Source organism: Schistocerca nitens, chromosome 10 (assembly GCF_023898315.1).
Source record: "Schistocerca nitens isolate TAMUIC-IGC-003100 chromosome 10, iqSchNite1.1, whole genome shotgun sequence".
Lineage (NCBI taxonomy): Eukaryota > Metazoa > Arthropoda > Insecta > Orthoptera > Acrididae > Schistocerca > Schistocerca nitens.
In genome coordinates, this window is record NC_064623.1 from 13,300,271 (window position 1) to 13,313,526 (window position 13,256).

A 13,256-nucleotide genomic window follows, 5' to 3' on the forward strand; every position below is an offset into this window, starting at 1 on the left:
TTTAGTACTGGAGGGCAGCGGGGAGGGTAAAAATCGTAGAGGGAGACCAAGAGATGAATACACTAAGCAAGTGACCCAGAAGGATGTGGGCTGCAGTAGGTACTGGGAGATGAAGAAGCTTGCGCAGGATAGAGTAGCATGGAGAGCTGCATCAAACCAGTCTCAGGACTGAAGACCACAACAACAACAACCACATTTTTGATCTTCGTTGACCTTCAAAGACCTTACTGTTACACATCATTGGATTCGTCTTGATAGGCGCCGTCAAAAACAAGTGCCAAACTATAGCATCCCATTTAAAAAACGAAGGTGAGCTTCATATCTCTAAAGCGACCCCACCGAGCAACAAAAACCAACGTCATATTGTGACCCCTGTTTTCCCATGCAACATATGTCCCACAAACTTTTCAGCTACTGTCATACTTTCAGATTTATTCTAGCTGGCAGCACTTAGTGACTCACCCTGTACACAGGGTGGTCAGGAAAAGTCTGAAAAGCGTCTATGGGTGCTACAGGGCAGGTTGCACTCAGAAATGAATGTCACAAAGAAAATTAGACACATTGCGCTGTTTCTGAGTTAATTAGCACTGAAGTTATCCAGTCAAGTTACTGAGTGTGCAGCTTCAAGAAACGGGGTTGCCGAACGTGTTCTTGGTTTGCTTTCCCGAAAACCAAGAAACTGATATAAAAATGGGATACCGACTCAATATCGAACAGACTCAAAGGTTGAGCAGTTTCGTGTGCTGTCATCTACGCTGACACCAACTGACAGTAATTATTCCTGACGGCGAGCTTGAAATTTGATCACGAAACGGTCTGATTGGTTAAATTCAGTGCTATTTATCTCGGAAACGGCGCTAGGTATCGAATTTTTTTTAAAGAATTATTTCTCACGACAATATACCTTGCAACACCATCACAAACTTTTCAGACTATTTCTGACCACCCTGTGTAATAACACAGAAGGAATAGACATAATTTACATAATGGCGGGTAATAAAACAGTAGCCACATAAATACAAAACCACGGAGCCGTTCACACTCGACGATAATCCACACTACAAACTGTTGACACGACGCACTAACGCTGATGATGTCGATGGCACATGTGAACGATGGAGTGTGACGTTGAACACTGAACACAAAACACGACGGCACACACGAGAAACGGATGGCGATGATCTCCGGCGCGCGAATGTTCACGTAACGTGTGCGAGTCCGGGGACCTGCCAAGAGGGTGAGAAGGGTGAGGGGGAGGGAGATGGGAGAGCAAGATGCTAATGGCAGAGGAGATGGGACGAGGAGTAGAGTGACGGAGTTAGGGGAAGCCCGGGGGAGGAGTGGGGAGAAAGGGAGGAGGGAGGGAAAGAGGAGAGAAGGGAGGGAGGGTGCCCAAACGAACAAACACAGGAAGGGAGGATCAAATGTGGTAGGAGGGGGAGCTGGCGGAAGCCACCTTGGGAGAGGGTAAGGAGGGTGGAGAGATGGAGAGCAGGTGGGACGTGGGAATACAGGCACGGCAGCAGTCGGGGGAGGGAGAGGATAGGTGAGACAAACGGGTGAGGAGGATCGAGTTTACGGGAGGTGTAGAGGATCCGTATCTGTTAGAGGAAAAGTAGGAGGTGGGGGAACGGAATTAGGTCGTACAGGATCCGCGTGGGGGAGGGGAGACGGATGCGATAGGCAAGGCGGAGGGCATGGCGTTCAAGGATCTGAAGGTAGGGGGGGCAGAGATCCAGGCCGGATGGGCGTAACAGAGGATAGGGCGGATGAGGGATTTATAGGTGTGGAGGATGGTGGAGGGGTCCAGACCCCACGTACTGCCGGAGAGGAGCTTGAGGAGACGGAGTCGGGAGCGTGCCTTGGCTTGGATTGTCCGACGATGGGGGGAATAACACAGAACATAGACATTCCTGTACGTCTTCTGCGGATGAAAAATGTATGCTGCTGTTCGTTAAAGTTCCATGTTTTATGTAGATAAATAACAGAACCCGTTAGCAAAGATAAAAATTTACATCAACATTTGTTTAACGTTACACAGGTTGCTCCATTGATAATGACTGGGCCAAATATCTCACGAAATAAGCGTCAAACGAAAAAACTACAAAGAACGAAACTTGTCGCTTGAAGGGGGAAAGCCGGCCGGAGAGGCTGAGCGGTTCTAGGCGCTATAGTCGGGAACCGCGCGACCTCTACGGTCGCAGGTTCGAATCCTGCCTCGGGCGTGGATGTGTGTGATGTCTTTAGGTTAGTTAGGTTTAACTAGTTCTAAGTTCTAGGGGACATGATCTGAGAAGTTAAGTCCCATAGTGCTCAGAGCCATTTGAACCATTTTTTTGAAGGGGGAAACCAGATGGCGCTATGGTTGGCCCGCTAGATGGCGCTGCCATAGGTCCATCGGATATCAACTGCATTTCTTAAAACAGGAACCCCCATTTATTATTACATATTCGTGTAGTACGTAAAGAAATATGAATGTTTTAGTTGGACCACTTTTTTCGCTTTGTGATAGATGGCGCTGTAATAGTCACAAACGTATAAGTACGTGGTATCACGTAACATTCCGCCAGTGCGGAAGGCATTTGCTTCGTGATACATTACCCGTGTTAAAATGGACCGTTTACCAACTGCGGAAAAGGTCGATACCGTGTTGATGTATGGCTATTGTAATCAAAATGCCCAACGGGCGCGTGCTATGTCTGCTGCTCGGTACCCTGGACGACATCATCTAAGTGTCCGGATATTTACGTTATTTAAGGAAACAGGAAACGTTCAGTCACATGTGAAACGCCAACAAATGATGATGCCCAAGTAGGTGTTAAAGCTGCAGTCGCGGCTAATCCGCACATCAGTAGCAGTCAAATTGCGCGAGAATTGGGAATCAAAACGTCGGTGTTGAGAATGCAACATCAACATCGATTGCACCCGTACCATATTTCTATGCACCAGGATTTGCATGGCGACGACTTTGAACGTCGTGTACAATTCTGCCGCTGGGAACAAGAGAAATTACGGGACCATTACAGATTTTTTGCACGCGTTCTATTTAGCGACGAAGCATCATTCACCAACAGCGGTAACGTAAACAGGCATAATATGCACTATTGGGCAACCGGAAAATCCACTATGGCTCCGACAAGTGAAATATCAGGGACCTTGGTGGGTTAATGTATGGTGCGGCATTATGGGAGCAAGGATAATTGGCCCCCATTTTATCGATGGCAATCTAAATGGTGCAATGTATGCTAATTTCCTACGTAATGTTCTACCGATGTTGCTACAAGATGTTTCACTGCATGACAGAATCCCGATGTACTTCCAACATGATGGATGTCCGGCACATAGCTCGCGTGCGGTTGAAGCGGTATTGAATAGTATATTTCACAACAGGTGGATTGGTCGTCGAAGCACCATACCATGGCCCGCACGTTCACCAGATCTGACGTCCCCGGATTTCTTTCTGTGGGGAAAGTTGAAGGATATTTGCTATCGTGATCCACCGACAACGCCTGACAACATGCCTCAGCCCATTGACAATGCATGTGCGAACATTACGGAAGGCGAACTACTCGCTGTTGAGAGGAATGTCGTTACACGTAGTGCCAAATGCATTGAGGTTGACGGACATCATTTTGAGCATTTATTGCATTAGTGTGGTATTTACAGGTAATCACGCTGTAACAGCATGCGTTCTCAGAAATGATATGTTCGCAAATGTACATGTATCACATTGGAACAACCGAAATAAAATGTTCAAACGTACCTACGTTCTGTATTTTAATTTAAAAAACCGAACTGTTACCAACTGTTCGTCTAAAATTGTGAGCCATATGCTTGTGACTATTACAGCGCCATCTATTACAAACCGAAAAGAGTTGTCCTTTCTAAAACATTCATATTTCTTTACGTACTACGCGAATATCTAATAAAAAGTGGGGGTTGCTACTTTAAAAAACGCAGTTGATATCTGTTTGACCTATGGCAGCGCGATCTAGCGGGCCAACCATAGCGCCATCTGGCTTCCTCCTTCAATCTAGACAAATTTCGTTCTTTGCAGTTTTTTTCGTTTGACGCTTATTTCGTGAGATATTTGGTCCGGTCACGATGAATGGACCACCATTTTTATCACTGTAGCTCATCACAAGGAAATACCTTTACTTAAAAAAAAAAAAATACACGACGGTTCTAGTCGCAGTCCAGTAAGCAGTTTTAATCTGCCAGTGAGTTTCAAATAAGCGCACACATTCCGCTGCAGAGCGAAAATTCCATCATGCACATTCTTACGTTCTTGCTTGCACTGTACATGATTTGGCGTGTTTGTTTTATTTGCTTTTAACGTTCAACCTCGCCGCTCGTGCGTCAACAGGCTGCCGCTGTTGAATGATCGCCTGCTGTCGTACCACGGGCAGTACCTCGCCTTTCGCGACGACTTCAGCGCGCAGTGTGAGAAGCAACAGCCAGAGGCGTCGTCAATGTTCGCTCTCGCCGACGTGCTCTACAGCTTCTACTACCACGTCTGGTTCAACGAAGCTGCTATTTTCCTGCCGCTTTACGAAATTCATTACTTTACGACCAGCTATAGTGGAGTGCCAAATGAACCTCCTATCGACATCAAAGGTAAGTTTGATTCTGGGATACACGCGCTTCACGTTTATGCACCGAAGGCTGTTGACTCTACTGTCATTCGAGGAATCAGGTACAAAAAACACCTGTAGATATTCACTTTTAGATCTTCCGTGATTTTCTACACCACGTAAGATAATTGCGATAGTTGCTCGTGTACTTTCCATCTTCCATCTTTCGACTGGCTGGCAGCTCTCCATCTCTATTTGTCTCTAGCTTACACTTCATTTCGACGTGACGTAGGTTAGAAAATTTAAAAAGGGAAATGGATAGGTTAAAGTTGGATATAGTGGGAATTAGTGAAGTTCGGTGGCAGGAGGAACAAGACTTTTGGTCAGGTGAATACAGTGTTATAAATACAGAATCAAATAGGGGTAATGCAGGAGTAGGTTTAATAATGAATAAAAAAAATAGGAGTGCGGGTAAGCTACTACAAACAGCACAGTGAACGCATTATTGTGGCCAAGATAGACACGAAGCTCACGCCTACTGCAGTAGTACAAGTTTATATGCCAACTAGCTCTGCAGATGATGAAGAAATTGATGAAATGTACGATGAGATAAAAGAAATTATTCAGGTAGTGAAGGGAGACGAAAATTTAATAGTCATGGGTGACTGTAATTCGAGAGTAGGGAAAGGGAGAGAAGGAAACATAGTAGGTGAATATGGATTGGGGGTAAGAAATGAAGGAGGAATCCGTCTGGTAGAATTTTGCACAAAGCATAACTTAATCATAGTTAACACTTGGTTCAAGCCCCCCTGCGGGTCCAGGGTAAGAATAGGCCCGAGGTATTCCTGCCTGTCGTAAGAGGCGACTAAAAGGAGTTTCAACCGTTTCAGCCTTCCATGTGATGGTCCCCCTTGGGGTTTGACCTCCATTTTTCAAAATTCTACAGAAGTACGAGCCTTTTGGGGAAGGACGCCTTACGAGGTGTACCACTGGTCCTCAGTGCACTAAGACCTTGGCACTCAGCATTGTACCGGCGTTGTAACCATACCCACTATTCCTCAAATTGGGCCTAAACGCCTGATGGCTTGTACTAGTTACGCCCATAGTGCGTCCCCATCTGCACCTACGATCATGATGGACTTTCCATGGCACCAGAAATCCAGCACGGTAGCCAGCCCTTTGTGGTGGGGTCGTCATGTACCCTCTAGGTTGTAGCCCCCTGACAACACAGGGCTCGTACTGCCGATACCTGAGCTGCACCCCCCCCACGTCGACCAAGGAGTAGATGCCCGTCTCCTTGGGGCATCAGGACTCCCGGCAACGGTCATCCTGCCAGGTGGCACTTGCTGAGGCTGGGTGGCGCCCGTGGGGAGAGCCCCTGGTCGGAGTGGGTGGTATCGGGGCGGACGTTTCGCAGATGAAACGTCAACACGCATCAGGTCGCTCTGCGACCGAGTCTTTCAAAAGGAAAGGTACTGTTTCTAGTTCTGGTTCTCCTGCCCTTTCCCCCTTGGCCCCTCCCTGGGAGGAGGGACAGGCCCACCGGCTTGGGGCGAAGTACTTCCCCCACTATTTGGTCTGTTCTCGATCCGATGGGGGGACGTTCGCCACCTCCAAGTCCATGTTCTTTGTTCAGCACATTGAGGACATCTTTGGGGAAATCGAGGCTCTCAGTAAGATGCGTTCGGGGTCCGTTCTTATCAAGACCACCTCCGCCACACAGTCGGCGGCGCTTCAGGCGTGCGACCGCCTAGGGGACATCCCAGTATCTATTGTCCCACATCTGACACTAAATAGGACGCAGGGGGTTATTTTTCATCGGGACCTCCTGCTGCAATCTGATGAGGAGCTCAGGGCCAACCTGGAGCGCCGAGGCGTGCATTTCGTCCGGCGAGTCCAGCGCGGCCCCAAAGACCGTCACATCGACACCGGGGCCTTTATCCTCGCCTTCGAGGGGGACGTTCTCCCAGAGAAGGTAAAGGTGATGTGCTACCGGTGCGACGTGCGACCTTACGTCCCACCTCCTATGCGCTGTTTTCGGTGTTTGCGCTCTGGGCACATGTCGTCACGGTGTGAGGCTGAGCCCCTTTGTGGCGATTGTGGACGTCCTCTTCGTGAGGAACATACATGCACCCCACCACTTCGGTGCATTAATTGTCCTGGCATCCACTCGCCTAGATCCTCAGACTGCCCCGCATATCAGAAGGAGAAGAAGATACAAGAACTCAAAACTTTGGATCGGCTCTCTTATTCTGAGGCCAGGAAGAAGTATGACCGCCTCCATCCCGTGCCGTTGACCACTTCGTTTGCCTCAGTTGTGTCCACTCCTTCCGCGGTATCCTCACCCCTATCCTGTCCCCCGTCCGCCTCCTCCCCCCCATCCGGGGTCTCTGCCTCCGCCTCCCAAATCCCTCCCTTCCAAATCCTCCTCCCCCGTGGCCCCCGCCCCCTCTGCCCCAGGGGTCACCCTTCCTCCTCCTCCTCCTCCACCGCCGCCTGAGAAGCGATCCTCTTCTCAGGCGTCCATCGGGGAAACGTTCCGGACCCCAGCTTCAGAGGTCCGGCGTTCCAAAACGGACCCCGCGCGTGAGGACATTCTTCGGGTCCAGCCCACCATCCCTGTGCCTCCTCGGACTTCCAAGAAGGCCTCCAAGAAGAAGTCTCTATCCCCCTCTCCACCCCGGCGCGTTTCGTCTGACGCTCCATCTGTGAGTCGCTGCTCCCGGCCGTCCTCAGTTTCGCCGGGACGCTCTGCTGCCAGGCGCTCAGCTGGCCGCTCGTCGGCAAATGATGCTGCCCCTCCTACACAACCAGGGACAGCGGCCGCAGCTGGCGACGACTCGATGGAACAAGATCCGCCTCCCGCCGGTTGTAGCGTTGTTCCCTCGAAACCTGGCCCTCCGCGGCCGTCGAGGTAACCAGCTCTTACCCCGTCTCGTTCCCCCTCTTTTTTGACTAGCGATGGCCTTGTTACATTGGAACGTAAGAGGTATTCGATCTAATCGGGAGGAATTACAACTGCTCCTCCGCCTGCACTGTCCGCTCGTCCTTGGTCTCCAGGAAGCCAAGTTGCGCCTGACTGACCGTATTGCCTTTACCCACTATACCTCGGAGCGGTATGACCTCACCCCTGTGGACGGTATCCCAGCTCATGGTGGGGTCATGTTGCACGTTGACTCTACTCATACCTACTCCCACTTGGACCTCTCGATCTGTTCTACCACTCTTGCCCGTCGGTTCGAGTGGTATGTCCTTTCTGACACCTATTCGAGCGACCACTTCCCCTGTGTCGTTCGTCTCCTGCACCACACCCCATCCACACGTCCTTCGAGCTGGAACATACCGAAAGCTGACTGGGGACTTTACTCCTCCCTGGCGACCTTTCCGGACCACGATTTTCTCAGTTGTGACAGTCAGGTCGAATACCTCGCGGCTGTTATCATCAATGCTGCCGAACGTTCCATTCCTCGTACTACCTCTTCTTCACGTCGCGTTTCCGTCCCCTGGTGGAACGAGGCTTGTAGAGACGCTATCCGTGCTCGACGACGTGCTTTACGCACCTTTCGCCGCCATCCTACGTCGGCGAATTGTATTGGATACAAACGACTCCGAGCGCAATGCCGTAGAGTCATCAAAGACAGCAAAAAAGCTTGTTGGGCCTCTTTCACCAGCTCCTTTAACAGTTTTACTCCCTCTTCTGTCGTATGGGGTAGCTGCGCCGGCTGTCGGGCATTAAGGACCACTCCTCAGTACCTGGCCTGACCTCAGGTAATGAGGTCCTCGATCCTGTGGCTGTCTCCAACGCCTTCGGCCGGTTTTTCGCGGAGGTTTCAAGCTCCGCCCATTACCACCCTGCCTTCCTTCCCAGGAAAGAGGCAGAAGAGGCTCGGCGACCTTCCTTCCACTCGCTGAATCTGGAAACTTATAATGCCCCCTTTACTATGCGGGAACTCGAACGTGCGCTTGCACTGTCCCGGTCCTCTGCTCCGGGGCCAGATGCCATTCACGTTCAGATGCTGGCAAACCTTTCTCCGGCGGGCAAAAGCTTCCTTCTTCGTACCTACAATCGCGTCTGGACCGAAGGTCAGGTCCCCATGCGTTGGCGAGACGCCGTCGTTGTTCCTATACCCAAACCCGGGAAGGATAGACACCTTCCTTCTAGTTACCGCTCCATTTCTCTTACAAGCTGTGTCTGTAAGGTGTTGGAGCGCATGGTTCATGCTCGGTTAGTTTGGATTCTTGAATCTCGACGGCTACTTACCAATGTCCAATGCGGCTTTCGTCGCCGCCGCTCCGCTGTTGACCACCTTGTGACCTTGTTGACATTCATCATGAACAACTTTTTGCGAAGGCGCCAAACGGTAGCCGTGTTCTTGGATTTGGAGAAGGCTTATGATACCTGTTGGAGAGGAGGTATCCTCCGCACTATGCACAGGTGGGGCCTACGCGGTCGCCTGGCCCTTTTTATTGATTCCTTTTTAACGGATCGAAAGTTTAGGGTACGTGTGGGTTCCGTATTGTCCGACGTCTTCCTCCAGGAGAACGGAGTGCCTCAGGGCTCCGTCTTGAGCGTAGCCCTTTTTGCCATCGCGATCAATCCAATTATGGATTGCATTCCACCTAATGTCTCAGGCTCTCTCTTTGTCGATGACTTCGCGATCTACTGCAGTGCCCAGAGAACGTGCCTCCTGGAGCGCTACCTTCAGCGTTGTCTAGACAGCCTATACTCATGGAGCGTGGCACATGGCTTCCGGTTCTCTGAAGAGAAGACGGTTTGTATCAACGTTTGGCGATATAAAGCGTTCCTTCCGCCATCCTTACATCTCGGTCCCGTTGTTCTCCCATTCGTGGAAACAACTAAGTTTCTAGGGCTCACGTTGGACAGGAAACTGTGTTGGTCTCCGCATGTCTCTTATTTGGCGGCCCGTTGTACACTTTCCCTTAATGTCCTCAGAGTTCTTAGTGGTTCATCTTGGGGAGCGGATCGCACTGTCCTGCTTCGCTTATATCGGTCCATAGTCCGATCGAAGCTGGATTATGGGAGCTTCGTCTACTCGTCTGCTCGGCCATCCCTCTTACGCCGTCTCAACTCCATCCACCATCGGGGGTTACGTCTTGCGACCGGAGCCTTCTACACTAGTCCTGTCGAGAGTCTTTATGCTGAAGCTGCCGAATTACCATTGACCTACCGGCGCGACGTACTGCTGTGTCGGTATGCCTGCTGGCTGTTGTCTATGCCCGACCACCCCTCTTACCAGTCCTTCTTCGCCGATTCTCTCGACCGTCAGTACGGGTTGTATGTGTCTGCCCTGCTGCCCCCCGGAGTCCGCTTCTGTCGCCTGCTTCGACAATTGGATTTTGCCCTCCCTACAACCTTCAGAGAGGGTGAGAGCCCGACACCAACTTGGCTCCAGGCTCCGGTTCATATTTATCTCGACCTCAGCTCACTCCCGAAGGAGGGTACTCCGGCTGCAGTGTATTGCTCACGGTTTGTCGAACTTCGTGCTCGACTTGTCGGTCACACCTTTATTTACACCGATGGCTCCAAAACTGACGATGGTGTCGGCTGTGCCTTTGTCGTCGGGGCCGCCACCTTTAAATACCGGCTCCTCGACCAATGTTCGAGCTTTACGGCCGAACTTTCTGCTCTCCATCAGGCCGTTCAGTATGCCCGCCGCCACCGCCATTCATCGTATGTACTCTGCTCTGACTCACTCAGTGCTCTTCAGAGCCTTGGAGCTCCCTATCCGGTCCATCCCTTGATTCAACGGATACAGCAGTCCCTCCATTCTTTCGCTGATAATGGTTCTCCTGTCAGCTTTCTGTGGGTTCCTGGACATGTAGGAGTGCCTGGGAATGAGGCTGCGGATGCTGCAGCCAAGTCTGCAGTCTTCCTGCCTCAGCCAGCCTCCCATTGTGTCCCGTCATCTGACGTTCGTGGGGATGTTTGTAAGAGCCTTGTGCCGTTGTGGTGGGATGCTTGGTCATCCCTCCAAGGAAACAAGCTCCGGGCAGTAAAACCACTCCCAACAGCATGGGCAACCTCCTCCCGATCATCTCGGCGAGAGGAGGTCCTTCTGACCAGGTTGCGGATTGGGCATTGCCGGTTTAGCCACCGCTACCTGCTCTCCGGTGACCCAGCCCCGCAGTACCCTTGTGGTCAGGCATTAACAGTGCGCCATGTTTTATTGTCGTGTCCCCGCTTTAGTCAATCTCGTGTTGTCCTGTCCCTGCCATCTACTTTACCGGATATTTTAGCTGATGACGCTCGAGCAGCTGCTCGTTTTCTGCGTTTTATAACTTTGACTGGCTTGTCCAAAGACATCTAAGCTTTTTACTTATTTTATCTGCACCTTTGTCAGGTCTTTCTGGTGTCCTCCCCTCCCCTTGAGTTTTACTAGATTCCATGTGCTCTAACAACAGTGACTGGGCGCTAATGACCTCAGTAGTTGAGCGCCCTTAATCCCCACCAAAAAAAAAAAAAAAAAAAAAATTGGTTCAAGAATTATAAAAGAGGGTTGTATACATGGAAAAATCCTGGAGATACTAGAAGGTATCAGATAGATTATATAATGGTAAGACAGAGATTTAGGAACTAGGTTTTCAACTGTAAGACATTTCCAGGGGCAGATGTGGACTCTGATCACAATATATTGGTTATGAGCTGTAGATTAAAACTGAAGAAACTGCAAAAAGGTGGGAATTTAAGGAGATGGGACCTGGATTAACTGACTAAACCAGAGGTTTAACATTAACAGTAAAAATCCATTATTCTTTCGGAAAATATAATGTAAGTGTAAAAAAGTTGTGGAATGTTTTCAAAGAGATAGTATCGACAGCATTTGAGAGATATATACCACATAAATTAATAAGTGATGGTACAGACACCCCACGGTACACAAATCGGGTCAGATCGTTGTTGCAGTAGCAACGAATAAAGCATGCCAAATTTAAAAGAACGCAAAATCCCCAAGATTGGCCAAGTTCTACAGAAGTTCGAAATACATCGCGTATTTCAATGCGAGATGCTTTTAATAATTTCCACAACGAAATTCTGTCTCGAAATCTTGCAGAAAACCCAAAGAGATTCTGGTCATATGTAAAGCACACCAGTGGCAAGACGCAATCAATACCTTCACTGCTCGATAACAACGGTGAAGTCATTGATGACAGTGCCACCAAAGTAGAGTTATTAAACACGGTTTTCCGAAACTCTTTCACCAAAGAAGGCGAAGTAAATATTCCTGAATTCCAATCAAGAACAACTGCCAAGATGAGAAACATAGAAGTAGATATCCTCGGTGTAACAAAGCAGCTTAAATCACTCAATAAAGGCAAGGCCTCCGGTCCAGATTGTATACCAGTCAGGTTCCTCTCAGAGTATGCTGATAAAATAGCTCCATATTTAGCAATTATGTACAACCACTCGCTCACAGAAAGATCCGTACCTAAAGACGGGAAAATTGCTCAAGTCACACCAATACCCAAAAAGGGAAGTAGGAGTAATCCGCTCAATTACAGGCCTATATCACTAACGTCGATTTTCTGCGGGGTTTTGGAACATATACTGTATACGAACATTATGAAGTAACTCGAAGAAAACGATTTATTGACATATAGTCAACACGGATTCAGAAAATGTCGTTCTTGTGAAACACAACTAGCTCTTTGTACTCATGAAGTAATAAGTGCTATCGACAGGGGATGTCAAATTGATTCCATATTTTTAGATTTCCAGAAGGCTTTCGACACCGTTTCTCACAAGCGTCTTCTAATCAAACTGTGTGCCTATGGAGTATCGCCTCAGTTGTGCGACTGGATTCGTGATTTCCTGTCAGAAAGGTCACAGTTCGTAGTAATGGACGGAAAGTCATCGAGTAAAACAGAAGTAATATCCGGCGTGCCCCAAGGAAGTGTTATAGGCCCTCTATTGTTCCTGATCTCTATTAACGACATAGGAGACAATCTGAGTAGCCGTCTTAGATTGTTTGCAGATGATGCTGTCATTTGCCGTCTTGTAAAGTCATCATATGATCAAAACGACATGCAAAATGATTTAGATAAGATATCTGTATGGTGCGAAAAGTGGCAATTGACCCTGACTAAAGAAAAGTGCGAAGTTATTCACATGAGTACTAAAAGAAATCAGCTAAATTTCGATAACGCGATAAGTCACACAAATCTGAGGGCTGTAAATTCAACTAAATACTTAGGGATTATAATTACAAATAACCTAAATTGGAACGATCACATAGATAATATTGTGGTAGAACAAACCAAAGACTGCGATTCATTGGCAGAACACTTAGAAGGTGGAACAGGTCTACTAAAGAGACTGCTTACACCACGGTTGTCCGCCCTATTCTGGAGTACTGCTGTGCAGTGTGGGATCTGCATCAGGTGGGACTGACGGATGACACCGAAAAAGTACAAAGAAGGGCAGCTCGTTTTGTATTATGGTCGAATAGGGGAGATAGAGCAACAGACATGATACGTGAATGGGAGTGGCAATCATTAAAACAAAGGCATTTTTCGTTGCGACGGGATCTTCTCATGAAATTTCAATCACCAGTCTTCTCCTCCGATTGCGAAAACATTGTGTTTGCACCCACCTATATAGGAAGAAATGGTCATCACGGTAAAATAAGAGAAATGAGGGCTCGCACAGAAAAAATTTAGTGC

General features: G+C 48.8%; 2 protein-coding genes across 8 annotated transcripts in view; one reads left to right on the forward strand and one right to left on the reverse strand.

The window, feature by feature from the left end:
- Positions 1 to 13,256, reverse strand: part of LOC126210497 (uncharacterized) — a 502,330-nt gene that overhangs the window by 248,302 nt on the left and 240,772 nt on the right. The gene's annotated exons all lie outside the window — the stretch shown is intronic.
- Positions 1 to 13,256, forward strand: part of LOC126210495 (uncharacterized) — a 467,621-nt gene that overhangs the window by 58,796 nt on the left and 395,569 nt on the right. For both annotated transcript variants that reach the window (XM_049939730.1, XM_049939731.1), the window contains exon 6: positions 4,367 to 4,617. In XM_049939730.1, coding sequence (XP_049795687.1) covers positions 4,367 to 4,617 — 251 coding nt within the window. The remainder of the gene's footprint in view (positions 1 to 4,366; positions 4,618 to 13,256) is intronic.